A 23,941-nucleotide genomic window follows, 5' to 3' on the forward strand; every position below is an offset into this window, starting at 1 on the left:
TAACATCCCGAAAATACCAACAATTTTTTTCATCTTTAACCCATCAAATCTGCATAATCATTTGTTTGAAACCAATCAGAGTAAATGTATTTTTTTTCAAACATCATAGTAATATGCTAACAATCAATGCGAAAAATCCATCAGGGGATGTTGTGCAGTTAAGTCGGGCCCTTCCCTTTGGAACTGGAACTACCTAAAAATGTTTAAACCACAAAACCCTAGATCTAGCATACAATTAATTATATTAACATAAATTAGGGTTTAGATATGACCTTAGATTGTTATATAGCAATAACAATCAATCATTAGCTTCAGAAAGCTTTGTGCCTCAAGTGTTGCACCTCTAATGGAGTCACAAACACCACTAAGCAACAAGAATGAAGTGGGAAGAGAGGGGAGGCACCAAAAACGGCTGGAAACCCTAATCCAAGTGTTAGCCACGTTTTTGGTGCCTAAGGGCTCCTTATATACTTAGGCAATTAGGGTTATCTAACAAGGAAACCCTAATTTGACTGCTTAAGTCCTAAGCAACCCATGGACTCCTTCTTTAGAAGCGTTGGACGATTTCTAATGGTTTCCCTATAGAATTCGTCCACTCCACCTTCTATGGAGTCCATAAGCCCATCTATGTAATTATCTTATAATTACACAATAAGTCCGTTAAGTTTAATTAATCTCTTTTAGCCACAAAATTAATTATTAATTAATTCTTGACTAATATTAATTAAACAATATGATTTCTCCTTTAATATATTATTCTTATAATATATTAATAAATCATAATTAAACTTTTATCTCCTTAATTCATCCTACATATTGCTATGGTGAAGGCAACTCAAAAGGACCATGCTCATAATCGGGTCAAGTACATACCAAAATAGTTATGGACTTAGACACTAATCCAACATTATCGTCAATATAATACATAAGCATAAACGAAAGATTGCATGTCTTAGAATAGTACATTAACTTATTGGCCTACATTCCATTATCCTCTCATCAAAATCATCTCAACACACATGTATTTTCGTACCGCTACCTGTGATACAAGGAAACTGAATGAATCAGACTTGGGGAGGTCTGGTGAGCACATAGGGTTTCAACCCACAATAATTAAATTTTTTTAATCAAACAATTCAACCCGATTACTCATTCCCGTTATTTTCACATTATGACCCTAATTATTAGTCTCAAGGGGCCTACCCTAAGGATCATTGTAACCATCGGGGTAGACAACATTGTTTAGGGGATTCCTTAGCAAATGCATGTCAATAAGGCAACTATGGGGGGATGAAGTACATCTTTAGTGAACACATAGTTCAAAAATACATACAGGTTGTGAGTCTACCAACGTTCCACTGAGACTGTCTAGAATAGTCTTTGGTCGTCATCTATATTCCGCTATACGACTAGATCATCTATAAAGTCAAAGCCTCTCATCTTATCATCATCTCATCTTATATATTTCATCATTATCATCCTTTTTCTACACATGCGTTTGTGTTTTACCGACTTGCATATTCGCAGATCAAATGGAGAAATTGCAGATCAGCTTAATCATCTGCGATTTTGATGGTTAATAATATTAGATTTTTTTGTCTATTTTCTATAAAATAATTTAAAAATTGACTATTTTTATAATTTTCCCATAAAAATAAAAACTAAAATGTACAGACTAAGTTAAATCATTTTTCAAAATTTCAAGGAGTTTTTACCGTCGCCAATTGACTGAATTTGAAATTGGTATCTTTCAATTCCTCATCATCCGTAGGCCTGAATCTCAAAATCTCAAGAATCACGCTTGTCTTTCTTCTACAACAATTTTTTCCTCTTCTTCATACGGCAGTCATGTCCGCCAACCCTAATTGCACAGTGTACATCGGTATATTTTCGAAACCTACACCAATTTTACCTTTTATTATTACTATTTTGTCTGCTTCATGTTGTTCCAATATGTAAATTTCCATGAATGAGTTAGACTGTTAGGGCTAGTTGACGATCCTTTCTGAGTATTGATTCCCTTTTTGGTTTTAGCTGAAATTCAAGATGTATATGAGTTCTATGTTACCAGTGAATCTTGATTGGATTAACGTATACCGCTTTTTTTCCATTGATTCAACTCTCGGTCCCCTAAATCAATAATCCATTATAACGTGTATACAGGAAAGGTAGGCATATGGAATACGATTTGGGATAATTTGCGCCCAAAATTCATGAATTTGTTTAATACTACAATAGTGAATTCTTTCTATGTGTATCCTATATAAACGAATCTTGTGGTATACTTGCTATATGCGTCTTTCCATAACTGATGTTTGAGTGTGTGTGTGTGTGTATACACAGGTAACTTGGATGAACGAGTAAGTGATAGGGTTTTATACGATATCCTTATCCAAGCTGGGAGGGTGGTTGACTTACACATTCCTCGAGATAGGGAAACTGATCGACCAAAAGGTTTTGCATTTGCAGAATATGAGACCAAAGAGATTGCCGATTATGCTGTCAAGCTTTTTTCTGGTCTTGTCACTCTTTACAACAGAACATTGAGATTTGGAGTAATTATCTTTTCCTTTTAGCTACTCAATTTTGATAGCCTATGTTACTGTTTTCACACTTCTTTATCAATTTATGCAACAGTATTTCATTTTTTTACCAGTTTAAAATATTGATATATGAACTCCATAAAAACAGATTTCTGGGCAAGACAAGTCTGCACAAAATTCAAATCCAAATCTGCAAACCTCACCAATGACTACATCAAATTCTCCTTTCAAATCAAGGCCAAATGTTGATGTTTCTCCTGGGCCCATTTCACCATATACACAAGGTAAAGTCTCTCACATGATGCCATGACATAAAAGTTGGAGTTGTGTGCAAAAGACAGGAATGCCCTCCTGATCCTCATCACTGAAAATAGTCCTATTAAGAAAATGCAGCCTTAGTTATTGAATATTGATGATATGTTTTTGGTTGAAATTTCAGTTTCCCCTAGTGCAGATGTATTTTCATATGTAAATAGATCTTCACATGTGGATCACAACAATAATGACCATAGAAGAAGTCATGGGGCAAATCGGGATGCCATGTCAAACCGCTATGATGCAAATAACCCACATCATGATCGTCGCTAAATCTATTAGTAATCATGATAATGTTGTTAATTGTGGAGCATTATTAGATGATTGAAACTTAGTCTTTTAGTAATGTAGCTGTAGCATCTGTATGAATTAAATGTTTGATATTAGCTACATCTGTGACGATTGTTTTAGTTTGCAATGGAAGTGTTATGTGTTGCTGTTGGATGATGCGAAATCATGAAATTAAGATGGAATTGTTAAAATAATAAAAAAGAATATATATTATTTTGTTGAGCTATAACAAATGTGTTGCAAATGTAATATTTTCAGGAGCATGGAAGTTGCATTGATTAATAAGAGAATGCAGTTCCATTTATAAACAAATGTCACTTAAAGAACATGATATTATAGTTGCTCCTCTCTTTACAAATAAGTCAAAACTCATGACTTTGTTCCCCACACTCGGCTTCCTCACATCATCATCAATGGTGATTGAAGTTCTATCCCTCTCAATCACCCTCATCATTATCATCATCTTCACTTTGCATAGACGACTCGGACAAAACCTCCCACCAGGCCCATGCCCATGGCCCATTGTTGGCAACATGTACCAAATAAGACCTAACGATTTTCGTCTTTTAACCAAATGGTGTCATGTATATGGCCCCATCATATCGTTTCAAATTGGTTCCTCAATCTGCATTTCTGTGTCAAACCCACACTTAGCTAAAGAAGTTCTCAAGAACCATGACAATCAACTTGCAAATAGACACAGAACGATAGGGATTGCAAGATTTAGCAGAAATGGCGATGATCTCACATGGGCTGACTATGGACCCCGGTTTGTGAAGCTCAAAAAGCTTTGTGTTGTAGAACTTTTCTCTCTAAAGAACCTCGAAGCACATAGGTCCACGAGGGAAAATGATGTTTCAATTATGATCGACTCCATTAACAAAGATTATTGTGGGAAAGTTTTGGTAGTAAAGAATTGTTTGAAGAAAACAATGTTCAATATCATTGCAAGAATGTTATTTGGCAACTCATTGGTGTCTTATAATGGGGAGTTAAATGCGATCTTGGAGGCTCAGTTTCCCGCCAAGGTATCATTAGGTGTAGTGGAAGAAGTCTCGTGGCTACGATGTCTTTCTTGGCTTAAAGACAACGAAAACAAATGGATTGGATCGCGAAACCACCGATTCTTTCAAGCAATTATAATACAGAAAAAAGAAAACCAAAACACTAGCACCCACCAGAATAATTTAAGTTTCTTGGATGCTTTATTGAGTCGACGTGAAGAATATAATCTTAGCGACAATACAATTAGTGGGCTATTGTGGGACATGGTGACTGCAGGGATCGACACCATTGTTGCCGCCCTAGAATGGGCTATGACCGAGTTGCTAATAAACCCGGCGGTTAAGCGAAAAGCTCAAGAGGAACTAGATAGGGTTATAGGGTTTGGTGAAGTTATGACTGACTCCGATATACCAAATCTTCCTTACCTAACATGTGTGGTTAAAGAAACCCTAAGGTTGCATCCTCCTACGCCACTAATGCTTCCCCACCAAGCCACAACAAACTTAAAGATCGGAAGTTTTGGTGTTCCTAAAGGAAGTAGGGTTTACGTGAATGTATGGGCAATCGGTCGTGACCCGCATGCATGGAAACAACCGTTGGTTTTTCAACCCGAAAGGTTTCTTGAAGAAGATGTTGATATAAAAGGACATGATTTTAGGTTGCTGGCATTTGGGTCGGGTCGGAGGATGTGTCCAGGTGCACAGTTGGGGATGAACATGGTGACCTTAATGTTGGGGAGTCTTTTGCACCGATTCGAATGGTCATTGCCAGAAGGGTTTAAGGCAGAGGAAGTTGACATGGTAGAGATGTTAGGAATAGTGGCTTACAAGAAGATCCCACTGGAGGTTGTCCCTACTCCAAGGTTGCCTAAGCATGCAAGTAGCAAGGATGAGTAAGTTGATTAAAGCTTGACAAAACTAGTTGGTAGTTGTTAGTTGTTGCTTTTTATTTGTAAAAAAGTCTTTCGACAAAAGTAGTTTTTAGCTTTTAAAGATGTAAAATTACACAAAACCAAAACTAAAAGTTGCAGAAGTTAAAAGCAGTGAAAAACTAAAATATTTCAAAAGTTACCCTTTTAGATTATTAACTTCTTGTTTAAAGTAAATACCACTGTCCAAGAAAAGTCTAATAGTAAAATGGTTTCTATTTAGATATCATTGCTATAGTTAAATATTTTTTTTAATTATCATATAATATTATAAACAAATAAACATGACATTATAATAAACAAATAGTTAAAAACTGACATATAATAAAATCTAACATATAAAAATAAACAAATCGTTAAAAAGTGACATATAATAAAATGAACAATTAAATAAAAATTTAAAATATAATATAATATAACATTATAATAAACAAATCTTAAAAAATTGGCATATAATAAAATGACCATGAAGATTGATAATGCAGGTTTGAATGGGTTTCGACGACATACTTAAAATATTTCAACCTCTTAAAATACTCGTTGCCAAAACTCAAAAGAGAGTACAATGCTATTTCCATGTTATTTTTTTTATCAATATATATGTCATCCAAATACAAAGCAATTGGATACCGTTAAAATTGGATAGATTGAATAGAGTATAATATCCTAAAAAAAAGAAATGATAGTAGAATGCCTTAATAAGAAAAAAAAATTAAAAGTACAATATTGTAGTAAAAAGAAATGAAAGTTGATATCCCTAATATGTTTATATGGCTAAGTACAATTACCAAATAATTAACATTAAACATCCATCCTCTCTGATGGAGACAAATCCTGCACCCATTCAATCTTAGCAACATGGTACCTTCATTATATATGTGAAATACATACCATCAGCTTAAAAAACAAATTTGAAACTAGTTTGCCGAGACCGTGTCTATTTCAAAAAAAAAAATTATAAACCTTGAAAATTAAAAAAAAAAAAGTCATGATAGAATCTACCCGAAAAGGATATCTACGAATTGAGAAATTTAAGAACATTTTATATGGTAATGATTCATGTTGTGCTTGAACCACATGGATCAACAATTGCTACATATGGGTTTTGTAAAAACATAAATTAAAAACATTAGCATAAAGAGTAGAAAACATGTTAAAAACATAGATTAAAATAAAAAAAACCTTTGAATCCCATAAAAAGAAGCTATTTGTAAGTGAGATAGGTGGAAGTCCCGGTTGAAGAAGTGGATTTCGAAGACAGACCTGGTGATGTCATGTCCATAGTTTGCCAAACCATAACATACAATACCTTTATTTTTTACCACCAAAACCAATGAAAACCACATTCATACATATTATTGTGCAAAATATTCTCTTAACTTAATGAAACAAAAGGGCACAAGTCGTATGCAATATGATTCAAGTTAGCCATATGAAAACCTACCCGACAAAATTTGTGTGTCAAACTCAATGTACACCAACTAAATATGAACATTGTGCAACTCTAACTTATTTGCATGCTCAAACATTACAGAAATTTGAGTCTTTTCAAATTCAATTCCAAATACAGAAATCGCTACCGTTGCTGCTATCTCAGTCGCATCCCATAAAAACCCATAAACAAAATGAACTTTTAGACTTTTTGTCACATTTTTTATATATGTAATACTCAGATTTGTTGCTTATTAAAAATAAGGTTCAGTGTAGAAAGTGCAAGATTAAAAAGTGTTTACAAAGTTGTTCCTTTACATGAAACAATGACTACTGGATTTGTGGCGGTTTGCTTATGTCTTAACTTTAGTTGAAAAGACGTGTCACATATGAAATCAAGAAGGAAATAAAGCGAGTGAAGGGGTGACTGTGTGGGCTAGGCACAAAAGACATTTGACTTTTAAGGATCAATAAAACCTGAATTTAGATGCTCGATCATTTTTTACATAACACAAAGGACCTTTTGGCTATGTGTCAGTGCCCCTACATGAGAACGTTGCATCTCCTCACTAATTTGGCACTATTCCACAAAAGATTTTGCCTCATTGATTTCATATCCACTTGTCTAAGTTATATTCATCTAATATACAAACAAATCATGTTTAGTCTCATGTAGACTGTTTATTTAGTTAAAAAACAGACTTTGTGTGTGTGTGTATATATATATATATATATATATATATATATATATATATATATATATATATATATATATATATATATATATTATCCCTCCAGATATTAATTACCCAGTCAAGTCAATTTATCCATAGAATACTTAATAGGAAAAAAAACATAATTTCTGCGTATTACACTTTATCCATGTTGATATCATTACTCATTTAAGCACATTATCCATGCATGAATTAATAGGGAAAATAAAAACATGGTTTTTTTCTTTTACTATCTTTTATGCCAGGTGGCGACAATCTCAGCCCTTTAGTAGTTCAGTTCCTCTTTTTTGCTTTCTTCCTACACCATCTTATTAATTTAGTAAAGTCTCTATAATTGAGGTTGGGTCAGTTCCAATTTCATATGATCTAATAGAAGGTCTGTTGAAGGAATACACACCATCTTTAACGGTTCCCTAATAAACCCAAAGAATCAAGATCTGAAAGCATGCTCGGGGCCATAGACGTCCAACCATGCATCATCAATTGCTTCTACAAAGTAAAGAGAAAGTTTGGAGACGAATTGTTGATTCGTAGATGGTTGAAGGAGATATGGTTTTAGGGTGTATCATTATTGATCGGAAGCATAGTTGGTGGTTTTATGGCGTATCGTTGTTGATTGGAAGCATAGGGACCGAATTTGCCAATCTTCGAAACTTTTATCGCAAAAACATAAAACATATAAATTATACTGTTTCTCATGGCTTTGTGCATTAATATGTAAAAAAAAAGGAATATTGAATCCTAATGTATTAGGATTTAAATAGTATTTTTATAATTTGTGATTTACACATAATAAATATATTTAAAATTAGTCATGTATTCATGTTTAGTTACATAATATTTATTTAATTTGTCACTCATATATACATATAATAAATATTTTTATATTCCGACATATCATCACCACTAATGGTTGATATATCCATCATTCCATATTATTATATCCCTTTTATTTTTCTAATTTATATATATATATATATATATATATATATATATATATATATAGAGAGAGAGAGAGAGAGAGAAAAAGAGAGAGTTAGGTTCATATAAAAACTCTTATTATGTGAGTGTATAACCAATTGTGGACCAATGAAGATTTTTGAATTTTTTTTAACAATTATTTTAATAAAAAAACAAATCATACATTTATAAATATCTCCCTTAAATCATGGAGTAGTTACAAATCACCAAATGTACGGGACATCACCAGAAATACCATTATCAATTCTCTGGTTCAACATCACTTTACATGCCACCACTAAAAACCCGAAATCAGCCAACAACAACATCATCAGACCGCTTCATCTCCACCGGCACACTATCTACAACAGGAAAAACGGAAGTATCGTTGCCCTAAATCTCGATTTGCCCATAAATTGGGACAAGGTACATGAACATTAGATTATTGCATCAGTACTCAACCCAGTTGTACAGTAAAATTGATTAATCGAGGTTTCTTAGAGAACACGCATTTGTTGCCTTCAAACTGTTTGATGAAAAGCCTCAGAGTATTCATTATCAGAGAATTTGATTAAACTTGTTCGAATCAAGCTTTTTTAAAGAACACCTATTTACTGCCTTCAAACAGTTTGACAAAAATCCGTAGGGAATTTTATATAAGTGTTTTCTAGGATGTTCTGGTGGGTTAGTAATCAAAATTTTTTGACTGGGAAGTAAAAGATTACCTTTTGGATTTATTTTACTGAGGTTTTGGTGTTGTTCTTTTTCTTATCGATATTTCTTGGCTCTAATATCCTACTAGATTTGGTAAATTTTTCATCGATTTCGTTTTTGGCGTTTATGACAGCCCATATGTTAGTTTTCGTATCTACTTCACTATCTAATCTGTAAAAGATAGAGTTAACTGATGTCAATTTAATTATGCTTTCAAATTTACACATATTAATGGTAAATCGTTAGCATATCATATCTTTTGATTGGAATGCATCAATGTTTAGGATTTGAATATACTAGTCTGGTGCTTAAAATCATTATTTATTCAAGGAAAGATGTCATGTTTTTCAATATGGTGCTTAGAATCATTATTTATTCAAGGAAATATGTGATGTTTTCATAGGAGAATTACATTCATGTTCTTTTTCATGTCATATATGCATGTTTTACAAATCACTGTCCAAACTAACAAGTTTGTATAATACCATATACAGGTCTTCCTTATACTACTAATGAAATGGGATAAAGAGAAGCTTTCCAACAATAATATCTATCAAGAATGGTGTTGTTTCAAAAAGAATCAAGAATATCAGTATATTATTTCAAGAATAGGGCATGTTTTGGTTTGCAAATCGACCATCTGTACATCAAGAATGTTTCATATAGTTGTATTTTTTTCATGTATTCTTTTAGAATCAACCAGAATGTAGGTTTGTTTTGCTAATGTGAACATGTTTTATTGCGTAATTGTTTTCCATTTTCTCTTATTATTATTCTTTCTTATGCGTTATTAGTCATTATCATTCTCAATCATTCAGAAAGAATTATTATTCTTTAAGAATGCACATTGTCATTATTAACCATTCTGATAGAATTAATATTCTTAAAGAACGCACCAATATATATTCTGTGAGAATTATCATATTCTTAACTAATGCATTATGCTTTGTGAAATTTGTATTTTTCTTACTTTTTACATGTTTTTTAAAAGAATGTGTCAACTTTACAAAAAATATATGATTATTATTTTGATGAAACTTGTTTTTTTTAGAATATATTTAAATGTATTCTTTGAGAATATTAATTCTCAAAAAATAACTTGAATAAAATCATAGTCTATAAGAATAAAAAAAATATGTGTCCATCGTAATATAATATAAACCTGCGTTATAATAAAAAATGTAATTATCCATTATAACTTTTTATAAAATATGATAATCAAGTATTAAATAAAAATCTCATCAAACTAGGATACAAATAAGGGATTTATTTTTTTAAATATAAGTTAATAGAGTAAAATATTCTTGTAATTAATTTGGTGTATTATAGAGTACATAGTATCCTAGGCTAATAACATGTATCATCAAATCATAACCATTCATTTTTTTTAATCCAAGAGACAAGAAGTAGTAATACATTCACACAATATTTATGGTTCATATTTAATCCTAACTATATATATATATATATATATATATATATATATATATATATATATATATATATATATATATATATATTAATTACTTAATGTGCAAAGAGAAATAGAGAGGAAAAGAAGCTAATTGGTTGTGGTAGATTGTGCTCCCAGCAGCCTCCCACCACAAATAACCACGATCACTAGCAATCACTAAACACTAAGGTAGTGTTTGTTTTTTGTCTGCAGATCTGCGTGACCTCTTCTGTCTGGGCCGCGCAGACCACGCGCAGACATTAGCCTTCTCAGACTGTTTGTTTTTTTAAATACTGTAGACCTAAAAATGTATGCGCGCTCTCTTCTTGACGCAGATGTGGACCAGAGTCTTCTAACATCTTCAGACATCTTCTAGCCTAAAACACACACACACACACATATATATATATATATATATATATATATATATATATATATATATATATATAAATTTTTTTCAAGTTTTTTTTTTTAATTTATATTTTTTCCAACTTTATTAATGATAAACAATTTGAAATTTTTTTTTACAAAACTTAAAAAAAACGTTCGACAATACAAACATAATATTTTTGATAAATTTATAAATAAAGATTTATTACAATAATAGTCGTTGAAGTTGTTTATATAAATATGAAAAAAAGTCATAATATATTTTTATATTTTTTTGCCAAATTTTGTAAAACATTATTTAATACAGTATCGTCAATTTCTCGAAAAAATATTTATGATACGTTTTAATGGATTTAATTGAAAAAATTGAAGTTTATTTACATCAATCTATGTATCAAATTCTTTGATCGCTAATTATAATGTTTAGTTATAACTTTGTAATCAAAGTTGTTGGTTTTTATCAAATATATACGTTAATTCATATCATTTTATTTTTATATTTTATACAATAATACATAAAAGTCGATCTAGATTCATTAATTATTTATAACAAAGTCATAAAAATATTAAAAATTCACTTTGAAGTCTAAAAAAATCAGTTTATTTAGATTTTAGTTTATTTTAGTAGCCCGCAGATATAAAAAAATAAACAGTCTTCTTTTTTCAGACTGGCAGACGTTTGATCCACCTCTTCTACTGCAGAGGTCTACAGATATGGTCCGCAGACTGCAGACATTTTGCCTTAGAAAAAACGAACAGCACCTAAAATGATGTTTATGTTCGGTGGTTGTTGCCAAATTAACCATAAACACATCGGTATTTCGGATGGTCTAAGGGCTCCAAATGGCACTATGGAGTTTGTAAAATTACATTGTTTTTTACAAATATTATTATAGATGATGATCTAAGCCTATTGTTATGGACTTATCCTTTAAATGTTTCTATTGCTTTAGTTTATGACTTATGAGGATTTCCAAATAATTAAAAAAACAAATAACCCAACAGCCATCAATAGGGCTCCCTTTAGCGGTTCCGACCCAAAAGCGGCCCAATCTTACAGCTTTCCTACAATTTGAGCTTTCCAAAACCCCCCCGACGGCTCGACCTGCGCACTCATCTTCCTCTGATTTATTAGGGTTTCTAACATCGGAATAATTTTCCCAAAACTCGACATCTCAGAGCTCCACTTCTGTTCAATCGAATTTCCGGCAAACGAAAGCAAAGATGAGGCCGATATTGATGAAAGGGCACGAGAGGCCACTCACTTTTCTCAAGTATAACAGGGATGGTGACCTTCTCTTCTCTTGCGCCAAAGATCACACTCCTACTGTGTGGTTCGCAGACAACGGCGAACGATTGGGCACATATCGTGGTCACAATGGTGCCGTATGGTGCTGCGATGTTTCGAGTAAGTTTCTTCCTTCCTCTCCCTCTTTAAGTCTTGTTTAATTTCTTCAAATTAGCAACTGGTTTGGGTTTTGAACTAACTAGTAATTGGCTTTTCTGGTAGTCAAATCTATAACTAAGCGATTGGATTTTGTGGAAATTTCTTTTGTTGATAAGGTAACTGATTCACAATTGGTTCTGCAGGAGATTCAACACGATTGATTACCGGGAGTGCCGATCAATCAGCCAAACTTTGGGATGTTCAGACCGGAACACAGCTTTTCACATTCAATTTCGATTCCCCTGCTAGAGCTGTTGATTTTTCCGTTGGTGATAAGCTTGCTGTTATCACCACCGACCCTTTTATGGGATTAACTTCTGCTATCCACGTTAAACGCATTGCTTCTGATCCTGCTGACCGTGAGTTCACTAATTTGGCCTGGTTTATATTCAGTTCTCTAATCAACAAATACAGTAAACTAGAGAAAGCAGCTTTAATCTATTTTCAACCAAACAATGCATTGGTTTGTATCATAATGTGACAATGTTAATAATACTACGTTCTAATTGGTGCAACTTTTCAGAGGTCGGTGAATCTGTACTCGTACTTAAGGGTCCTCAAGGAAGGATCAATAGAGCTGTTTGGGGACCTCTGAACAAGACAATCATTAGTGCTGGTGAAGATGCTGTGGTTCGAATTTGGGATACAGAGGTATTGTTTTCCTCCAACTTCTGTAAACAACCTTGATGAAGAAGATGAATGGAATTGATTTCTCTTATTCCTCAGTTAACTATTTTTTTCTTCTTTTAAATTTTCAGACAGGAAAACTGCTGCAAGAAAATGACAAGGATATTGGTCACAAAAAGACAATTACTTCACTTGCAAAATCTACTGATGGATCACATTTTCTCACTGGATCCCTTGATAAGTCAGCTAAGGTAATTAGTTCTATAACAAGATTTCATTTTTCATAGTGTTAGTTATTTGATTAAATTAAATCATATCATTCTTATCCCCCTATTTTCTTTGAAATAAATAATTAGCTTTGGGACAGCAGATCATTGACATTGATCAAGACATATGTTACTGAACGTCCAGTCAATGCAGTTGCAATGTCTCCACTTCTTAACCATGTAAGTTTCATAATCTTTATTTTTTTTTAATTTTACTAAAAACAATCTTATTTTATTTAATATAATAATATGAAACATTTATGATTTATCAGGTGGTGCTTGGAGGTGGTCAGGATGCATCTGCTGTTACCACAACTGATCATCGTGCTGGTAAATTTGAAGCCAAATTTTATGACAAGGTAAAAAAGAATATCACATATTTTTTATATAATCTTTTTTTTTTTACAGAATTTGTATTTATTATATATATGTCTGTCAACTTGTGTGTATGTGGTATAATAGGTTCTACAAGAAGAGATTGGAGGGGTTAAAGGGCATTTTGGTCCAATAAATGCCTTGGCTTTCAACCCTGATGGGAAAAGGTACATTCTTCTTTCATAAGAAATTGTAAAGTTGAAATCCAAATTTGATTTTTTTTTTGCACAAAAGACCTAAATACCCCTGCTCATAGCTGTTGATAATCTTTTTACCAAATTTGATCTTTTTTAAATGTAATGTAGTTTTTCAAGTGGTGGTGAAGATGGTTATGTGAGGCTGCATCACTTTGATCCTGACTACTTCAAGATTCCATCAATTTGATAAAAAAAAGGAAATATCAAGATTTACTTTTAAATCATTAAAAACATCTTTTCGGTTTTGTAGTAGAGTTGAGATTGTGGTGAGGTATGTTTTCACTTGGATGTAATTCGAGCAAGAGTATTATTGAAAGATTATTTGGATTTGATTCAGTTTTGAGGATGTGCTCTTATTCATCTTTTTCCATTTTCATTAAATTTTAGTCATTTTCTTAAATATCATTTATTCAAAAATAATCTGACTAGTGGTGTTGGCTTAAAAAATGTTATCTTTATGGGTCTGAATGTTGTGTGAAAATTAAAATTGGATTCCATAGTGTTGTCTTATGCTAAATTGGTTGCTCATTCTTCATCAAAGAGCCCTAAGTGGGTCTTAATGGGTGACAATGTGTCATGTGTATAATCTGTAAGAAGTGGAAATACGAAAGTCTTAAAGTTAAAATGAATTCCCAAGCATAATCTGGAAGATACCCATTTGCATATTGTGAGGAATCAAAATTTCCTTTTTTACCGATGTTGGACTTCGTTGGTACGGATTTTTTTTAGTGTGTACTGTGTAGCATTCCTCGAAAGAAAGATTTATGTAAGAGGAATGTGAGAAACTTACTATTGTGACCCTAATGTAACCTTTTATTATGCTTAGATAATAATACCATTATTATCTTTATACTCATTTGCATGATTATAAACATATAATGATAATCTAATCTTCATCTAATATCTTGTAGTTATTTAACATAATACCATCTACATCCAATCATACATTCATACTTTATCTTCATGGAATAAGTTGTGGGCATTTATCATAATGTCACTAATATTAAAACATGGATACACAATATCATTAACAATTTAACATATAAACATTCATACATAGTCTAGTGAGAGAGAGTTATGACTCACTTTGTTAGTTAGTGAAAACTAACTACCCTTAGCTCTAAATCTTTAATTGATGCATCTTGATCCATCTTCTTTGCTCAAGGCCTATTCATACAACATATCAAGTCCTTAAATAGAACTTGTCTTAGCCTATTAATAGCTTGATTACTCTCTATACCAAAATGATTGATTAGTTGGTCATAATTCTCACTTCTCATCTTTTACCTCTAAATCTATTTTATCAAATGAATTAAGCATCTCATACTACCTAATTCATTACACTCTAAACTCTATTGCAACAATTCATCTTCCTCACTAGTTAGGGTTTGAAACCCCTAACTTTCCATATATGAACTTCACCATGAAAATCACATACAAAGTTTGTTCAAAGCTACTAAACACTCTCAATGCATACTAATTGAGTCATAATCTTATTAACTCAAGCAATCTAACCAAACTAACTATTTAACCATTGAAGCTTAAAGCTTCATACAAAGGATAAATCATTACCTTAAGGGGAAGAGGATGTTAATACTTGCAATCCATCATCTCTAGCTCATCTTGTCACCCTTTTAGGTTTAAAATCACCATCCATCTGCTTTCCATCGAATTAGGAAAGAAAAATGATCTAGAATGAACCCTTAACAGGTTTAAACATGTTTATTGAACTGCAGAACTACGTTGTGGTAGTATGTTTACCGCATCGTGGTGTGCGTTATTAGGTTGCGGTCTCCCTCTTGTCGAGCTGAGGTGCCACCGCGGTACCCATATACCACGTCGCAGTGCAAAGTACGTTACCTTTTACTTACGATGAAGCTTTCGTCCCTTTTACCGCTTTGCCCATAAGGCCATGGTAAAGACCTTACCACGCCACGATGCCTGCATTACCACAACAATTTCCATTGCTGATTCCATTCCTACTTTGGAAAAGTTTTTCTTCCAACTTCTAACACTCGTATCTTCTTCATTTTAAACCTGTTTTTATGATATTTGTATCCACGTAGTTGTCGGGGTAATATCTATAAATCCATCAAGTCACTTCTGACAGACTTATTATGGGTCTTAATCTATTAAGTCAAAAACTTGGCGCAAGAAACATAAAATTCTCAGTTTACCCTTTTAGGCCTAAATGCTCAATTTCTTGCATTTCTTCTCTTGAACTCACTTATCTCATCTTATGTAAGCGACTTAAACTTATCTTGACTCATTTAATAAAGTTACATCTTCTCAATTCATGAAATTCCTCTAAATGACCAAATTGCCCTTTTGGTCAATTATTCATCCAAAGTCAAATCTCTCTAAATTTTGAGTTTTTACAATTATGGTCATCCTACACCAACATTACCATCATTATACACATGTATTACCACCACCACTGTCCAACACCATCAACCACCACCACCTTCACCGTTGTCCAACACTAGCAACCACCACCACCATCCACCCATGTCCCACCCCTTTTTACTCTAACTTCTTGCTACCCTCATGAAATGTATGGGAATCGATGTGATATTTGATTTCAACAAACACACCGCCATTCATCTTTCTCATCTCTTCTAAGCATCGGAAATTCAAAGCCTATACCATTTCCCCTCTTTTTATTGTTACCATAATTTCAAACTCAATTGAGAGAGAAAGGAAAAATCATAAATATAAACCAGAATTCAAAACTAGAATAAATCCATTCAAACAAGAAACTCGATTCATTCAAACCACAAATCAAAACCAAAGAAATCAATAAAGTTGTTGGCGGTGGATATGAACAGATGCACATCAATCCACAAATCAAACACAAAAACTAATCAAATCTAAAATGTATTCAAACTAGAAAGCCACCAACATAATCGATTTTGTATTTTCTACATGTATTTTTCACACATATCTAGATGCGGTGGATCGATTTGGGCGATCAATGGTGGTCGAGAGGTCTCTCGTAGGATTTTTAAAATTTCATTTTATCATCACCATTAGTCAATAAGCATTTTTTTACCAAAAACATTTTTGGAGTTCAAACATCTCAAACACCCTAAGCGTTGAAGGATCTAAATCTCGTAAATGAAGAGCATTTAGTTGAATATCAAAACGTAATATAAATACAAACTCAACAACAAATATGTGTTGCACTTCAACGACACACTACTATTTTTCAACACTAAAATCTAAATTATGGTACATGGATACAATAACTACGAAAAATTTAAAATTCTATGGTAAAAAAATTGGAAGGAAAAAGAATTAAATTAAATAATTCTATATTTAATTAAAAAATATTTTTAGTGAAAAAGTTATTACAGAGGACACCAACAAGTAAAGTTTCCAAAATAATAATAATAAGAAAAAGAACGAAACGATAATTCAGAACGAAACCGAAATTGGTCTCAATCACTTCCAAACATTAGGAACCAGAACGAAACTACAATTCAAATATTTTTAGTAAAAAAGTTTTATTCTTGTGTTAATCACAGTACTTACCATTTTCTTTTTCCGCCTTTGGCGGTGTTTTCTCAATGGCATATACTTTGGTTCGATGATTCTGGAGTTCGTCTTTTCTAAATGGACGATATCTCTGGGACAAATGTCACAAATTACGATTGTGATTGTCATGGCCATCGTCCTTGCGCTCTCGATGGACAGTATTGGAGCGAGAGACTACTTCTTCTTGTTTTATGTTTGCATTGGCAACAACCTTTAGGTTGCCTTCTTTGCTCTCTTTTCACCTTCGACTTGCTTGAGGTATTTCTCAACTTTGTATTTGAGTTCATCCCTTGATTGGGTACTATTCCTTGCATCTTCTTCAATAGAGGACCGGGAAGTAAACCTTGGGCGAAGGCACCGGTGACAAGGTATTCCTCGTGCCTCGGGACGTTTTGTGTTGCTAGAGTGAATTTATCGTAATACGTTCTTGGTGACTCTCCCTCCTTTTTCTTACACGCCATGATTGAGTTCGGGTATCCTTCACCCTTTATTAATTGCATGAAATTATTGAGGAAAAGGTACTGTAGCTGCTCAAAGCTCGAGATGCTAGCGGGTCGTAGTGCCTTGAACCATTTTACCGTGTTTCCCGATATTGTTATGGGGAAGTATGTGCAAGTGAACTGTTTATCCATACTCAATGACATCATCCTCCATTCGTAAGTGTTGATGTGTTCATTTGGATCGGTGGTGCCATCGTACTTTGGGATGTTCGGTATCATTGGCGAGTGTGGGATCTCGTACTGTAAGAGTTCCTAGAAGAAAGTGGAGTTGGTACTCCTCACCGGGTTTTCCATGTGTGAGTATTGAAATCCACCGTACATCATAAATTGGTGAGCGTAGTACGGGTTACCATACGCCTGATTGTACATAGCCACCGACAACATGTAAGATTGTTGTTGCGAGCTCATTTTCATGTTTTGCTGCAACTGTGAGCTCGAGCCCGACTGCTGGAGCATGTATAGATTCAACCCTTGCAACTGTTGTGCGTAGGGATTGAATTGTTGTGCCGACAACAAGTAAGGATTAGACTCTTGCATCTATATTGTGTGAGGTTTAGACCCTTGCGATGGTGGCACTATAGGATTTTTAGGTTATAATTAAACCATGTGGCGAAAAAACTTAACCCTTATGTTCACATGCAACCTATTTGGATCTAAGTTTTCTTTATTGATGGAAACAATCTATGAACATCAAGAACCCTAAAGGAACCCTACTATAATAGAAAATTACAATGGATTAGCATTTACATACCTTGTGATTATTTTTGCAAATAACCAACCAAATATTTCTTCAAAAAGCTCTTAGAAATCAAGCTCCAGAAATCTAATACCTCTGATGGTTTGTACCCAAACCCTATCAATTAGAACACTTGAGGAGAGAGGAGAGGGTATGAGATTTTTGAATATCCTTCTTAGAATTTAAGTGGCTGAAAATCATAGGCTAACGGTCATATTTATAGTTGATAGGAAAACTCTAGATAACCCTAATTTGAAATAAAAATAATATTATTTCAAATCTTGACTTTATCTAGTTTCCTTATTATCCATATTATCCACATTGAATAATCTATAAGCCCTAAGGATCGAGCAAATTTCGGCCAACCCTAGGAATGTTCCAGAATCCTTCTCTTGTTCAACTATTGAATAATTACAACTTAGGTCCTTGCACTTTTAATTAATATACTTAATCCCAAAATTAATTCCAGTTAATTTATGATTAATTATTAATAAAATAATACTATTTCTAGTTAATATATTAATCTCATAATATATTAACTAACCATTTATTTCTATTTATTAATTAAATAATAAATCAATAAATCAGGCTCTTTCTCCAAAGTCATTCTAGTCAGTTACTATTTTTGAGGGCAACGCAAAAGGATTTTGCTTTTATTCAAGTATATACCAATTTAGTTATTGGCTTAGACACCTAAGCGAACAGACACTTGGGGAATGGATCTCTGCAGTTGGTGGATGTAGAGATTGAACATCGGCGGTTGCTGCGTAAAGAGCAGAATATGTGGCATGTCTACTATGGGAGAGAATTGATAGTTCGACATTGGGTGTTGTGCTGAGGACAATATGGTACCTGGGGACCAAGTGTTCGTCCCCACTTGTTGTAACATTGACTGTGGTAGAGAATACGGTGGTTGTGATTGCCGAGTCATTATTATATGTGACATTGTGGTCGTGGTTACGACCAGATGCTTTGTGATGACGGGCATCGGTTGCCATAAGTAGGCTATTGATGCTATTGTGGTGTGCGCCGTGGAGCCTAGTGGTGCTTGTGCGATTGGCATTTGTGTGGAGGATTTTCCTTCTGGTGCAGATGTTTGTGTGCCGTCGAGCGACTACATATATCTAAGTGGACTTATCTCTCTTTCGTCGGGTGCCGCAGGACCTTCCTGCGTCATTGACGATGTCTAGTGTCGTATCAAGGTTGTGTAACTCTGAGTACACACCCAGATGGCGCCAAATGTTGTGATATTTTCTCCAAGATTAATGTCGTTTCATAGTGGTTCCGTCTGAGTTAAGCCTTGTAATTACATCAGTGAAGAAGCAGCGTCAGTCGACGTCCGGGAGATGGTCTCGGGACGAAGTTCCGACGGTCTAGTTAGTCTGAGTGTGTATGTGAGAATACGGAGATTAGGGTTTTATCTGTAAGGAAACAATCATTTCCTTTCAAGGAGTAGGATTCCTTTTATACTTGACCTTCGTTGAACATGATCCCAACGGTTTCCTTTGTCTCGTATGGGCCGACAAGACGTGGAGGAGTCCCATTGGTGAATTGTGCATCACTAGCAGCAATCCTCTTTGCTATTGGTGTGGAGGGATTTAAGGATAATGATTTGAGCATTACATTTCTCACCCTAGAGAGTGGTTAACTATGTTTTAGCTTATTGTAGACCGGAGTTTGTCGTCTAGAGTTGGACCTGGGCGCAAGAGCGCCAATCACCAGAGTCCTAGTGTGAGGCCGCGTAGGCAAGGGCGAAGGTCTGGCACTAGGCTGGTTAGCGATCGTTAGCTAGGTCATCCTAAAGATAACAGTTCTATTATCTTTAACATATTCCTACAGGGATACGTTAAATATATATATATATATATATATATATATATATATATATATATATATATATATATATATATATATCGTCAACATAAACAAGGAGATAAAATAAAGTGGAGCCTTGTTTGAAAACAAACATATATGTATCAACACGAATGCAACTAAAGCCCAAGTTACTAAGGAAGATGTTGACGCACTGAAACCAGGCCTGTGCCTGCTTAAGACCATAGATTGCCTTTTTTAAGCGATCAACATTTAATGGATATTAATCATCAATAAATGCAGGAGGTTGTTCCATAAACAACATGTCATTTAATTTACCATTAAGGAAAACATTCTTGACTTCCAATTAGTGTAAAGACCATTTTGCATGATTGTTATGGAAAGAATGATGAAAACCATGGATGCTTTGACAACTGGACTGAAAGTATCAGAGTAATCAAGCCTTGGAACTTGAGTGAAGCCTTGAGCTACAATTCAGGCTTTATATTGCTCAATGGAACCATCAGAATGGAATTTGGTACAAAAAATCCATTTGGATCCACCCACATTGGTGTTTACATGTCTTGGAACTAAATATAATGTTTCATTAGATCATAAAGCCAACATTTCTTTTTCCATTGCCATTAACCGATTAGGGTGGGGGGGGGGGGGTTGCAGCGGACTAAAAACCTTTAGGAACATGAGAGGAAAAAAGATAATAAAAAAGACTCATTTTTCCGAGTGATGCAAAGTTAGCAAAATGTTATGGTTTGAAGATACATGAGAGAGATTGAGTTACCATAGGGTGAGCCAATATGGGAACTGATGTTTGACGATTCTATGTGGGAGAGGGTGAAGGTGATGGCTGTGGTAGCATGGGGTTAGCGGAAGCGGCAGGTGGGATGATTGCAACAACCGAATCCTCGGGACATAGCGAACATGTCGGAGACACTATGCTTGGTGATGAGATGGTGGGTAGATGAAATGCAATAACAGACTAGGGGAAAATAAATGTTGCTTGAAAAGAAAAGAAGGCGCAAAAAGTAGGACTTGAACCCGAGCCTCAGGTATAAAGGCCGAGGCCAATCTGTTGACTTTAAGGCCATATGTGAAGACTAAAAATGGGGCCCTAAATATACCTTGTTTACTTATAACCAAAATTCGTTAATAATATCATATTGTTATAGTAATGATTAAAATAAAAACGATAATAGAGTAGATAATCATGCATAGTTCATATTTAAAAAAAAACAAATCTTCAAAAATGGTTTATGTGGTTTCCAAAAAGATCGAATTCAATTCCTAAATTTTTAGGTCGTAAACTTTCGTCCATGTGCTTTAAGAACTGTTAATGTTTAGTCCTTTTGGCTAAGTCCGTCAATTCTTTTTTGTTAAATACTAACATTTTAGGGTAAAAATGTCTTTTCCATACCCCATTGACCATTATTGAAGTTGTTTGATTTTATTAATAATAAAATAAATAAATAAATAAATCCACTACCACCCACCCCTACGCTCTAGCACCTCCTCCTCTTCACTCTACTCAACCACCACCGGATTGCTACCACCCTCTGTCACCACCAGAAAATCACCACAACCTCACCCTCTATATCTACCTCATTGCCAACTTAGTTTACATGAAAAATCTTTTGTTGCACCCACATGCACCATCTTATGGATTAATTAAAGCATTAAACACTCCACGCTAGTAAGCATTAAATACTAATAGCGATTAAGCTACCCTTATAATTTCTTACAAACCATCATTAATCCAAGAGCATTAAAAACTAATAAATAACCACTGCACAAATTGAACGCATGCAATTATTACCCATCTTTTCGTATGCATACATGCATATTTACTTAAGAAGCAAAAGTAGTATCAATCACTTATAGCAAAAAGAAAAGATCATAAATAAGACCAATAAACGCTTAATAAATACAACACCATCACCATACCAACCACCCATTACAACCACACACTCCAAAACCTTATATAACATGCAAATCATTCTCCTTCCAATCCATACTCTACAACTAGATGAAATAGGAAGATATGGAGACGATGCTCAACACCTTGATTCACCAACTCCAAATGACGTAGAAAGCCATGACATCACCGCAACACAAAATCATCCAACACTACAACACCGATGAGGAACTCCTGCTAAACATCTCCACTACTCCATGTGACATGAACTACGTCATATCCACAAAAGTCCTCAATGATGCAAAGAAAGTTAACGTCAACATGTTGGATTGCATCTCCAACATGCAAGAGACCATGGGAAAGACCATCACTACGTACAAGCACATGATCAAACACATCCCTAATGACTAAGTCAGATGACCTAAATCTTTTGGAAGTATTTATTTTGATGTTTTTTGGTATATGTGTCTTTTGCTAGTGTTTTGTTGTTTGTTTGTAGTTTCCTTTAATGTAAGTTTGGGAGAATATTGACAATTGTTTGGTTGAGTAGATGATGTACTGTTTTCTTAAATTATTTAATCAAAAAATAATTGGTAGTATGTTGCTATATTTGTTTGTTATTTTATGTTGTATGATGTTATATTGAAGTATTTAATCATGAAATGTTAGTAGCTGTATAGAGTAATCTTGGTATTGTGAAGTGCGATACATGGAATACATATTTTCTTAACCCATAATATCAAAAAGTGAAATTTAAGTAGTAGACATCCCATGACAAAAGTGTTGGGTTATGAGCGAAACATCAATCTTATGGTGCACATGCAAACCCTAAAGCTTTGGATCTAGGTTTTTTTAATTGTACATGCAATAATAATCCAATGCTTGTAAACACTATATCTAGCATACAAAAATCGAAAACTACATCTAATAAACAAGTTAGAATGTTACCTTTGATTGTAGCTTGATAATCTTGAACCTTTGAGAACCTAGCACCTCAAATGTGATGCCTCTAATGGATCACAAACACCAAAAGCAATTGGAGAATCTTAGAGAGAGAGGGAGGAGGCTCAAAAGTCGGTTGGTTATCCTTCTTAGGGTTCAGTGCCGATTTTGGCTATCCCAAGGGTTCCTTATATAGCTGAGCAGTTAGGGTTTCAGTCAAAACCCTAATCCAGTTGCTTAGTCCTTAAGCAGCCCAAATGATCCTTCCAGAAGGCCCCTTGGACGATTTCTATGTGGACTCCCACATAGAATTTGTCCATTGCTTCCTTACGGTTCCTAAGCCCAACTTTGTAACTGTCTTATAATTACAGTATCGGTCCCCTTGATTTAATTAATCTCTTTTGACCACAAAATTAATTATAAATTAATTCTTGACCAATATTAATTAAACAATATGATTTCTCTTTTATTATATTATTCATATAATATATTAATAAACCATAATAACCTCTTTCTCCATTATTCATCTAGTCAAATTGTTTTGGTAAAGACAACCCAAAAGGACCATGCTACAACCGGGTCAAGTACATACCAAATATAGTTATGGACTTAAACACCTAATCCAACAAGAAGGTGGCGACAATCCGACGACGGATGGTTGCAACATTCATTGGTTGTCGAGTAGAGTGAAGGGGAGGAGATGCTAGAGGGTGGGGAGTAGTGAGGTTATTTTTCTATTTTTTTTTTATTATTAGTAAAATCAGATAGCTTCAAGAATGGCCCTTGAGGTATGGAAAAGATGCGTTTA

At 34.0% G+C, this 23,941-nt stretch overlaps 2 protein-coding genes and 1 pseudogene across 2 annotated transcripts; all 3 read left to right on the forward strand.

Moving 5' to 3' along the window:
• The first annotated feature begins 1,729 nt into the window (after positions 1-1,729).
• On the forward strand, positions 1,730-3,302 carry LOC145057600 (uncharacterized). The gene is made up of 4 exons (XM_079005467.1): positions 1,730-1,882; positions 2,344-2,555; positions 2,692-2,827; positions 2,983-3,302. The coding sequence occupies exons 1-4, from the start codon at positions 1,849-1,851 to the stop codon at positions 3,129-3,131; spliced, it is 531 nt and encodes a 176-aa protein (XP_078861593.1). The 5' UTR covers positions 1,730-1,848; the 3' UTR covers positions 3,132-3,302.
• Positions 3,303-3,478: 176 nt separating this feature from the next.
• LOC145057599 (cytochrome P450 98A2 pseudogene) lies at positions 3,479-5,117 on the forward strand (annotated as a pseudogene).
• A 6,734-nt stretch (positions 5,118-11,851) lies between these two features.
• On the forward strand, positions 11,852-14,036 carry LOC145057602 (eukaryotic translation initiation factor 3 subunit I-like). Its single transcript, XM_079005468.1, has 8 exons — positions 11,852-12,172; positions 12,355-12,570; positions 12,735-12,862; positions 12,970-13,089; positions 13,195-13,284; positions 13,377-13,463; positions 13,567-13,646; positions 13,785-14,036. The coding sequence occupies exons 1-8, from the start codon at positions 11,989-11,991 to the stop codon at positions 13,861-13,863; spliced, it is 984 nt and encodes a 327-aa protein (XP_078861594.1). The 5' UTR covers positions 11,852-11,988; the 3' UTR covers positions 13,864-14,036.
• The last annotated feature ends 9,905 nt before the right edge of the window (positions 14,037-23,941 follow it).

This window comes from Lactuca serriola, chromosome 6 (genome assembly GCF_051521515.1).
Source record: "Lactuca serriola cultivar US96UC23 chromosome 6, Lser_US96UC23_V15, whole genome shotgun sequence".
Taxonomy (NCBI): domain Eukaryota; kingdom Viridiplantae; phylum Streptophyta; class Magnoliopsida; order Asterales; family Asteraceae; genus Lactuca; species Lactuca serriola.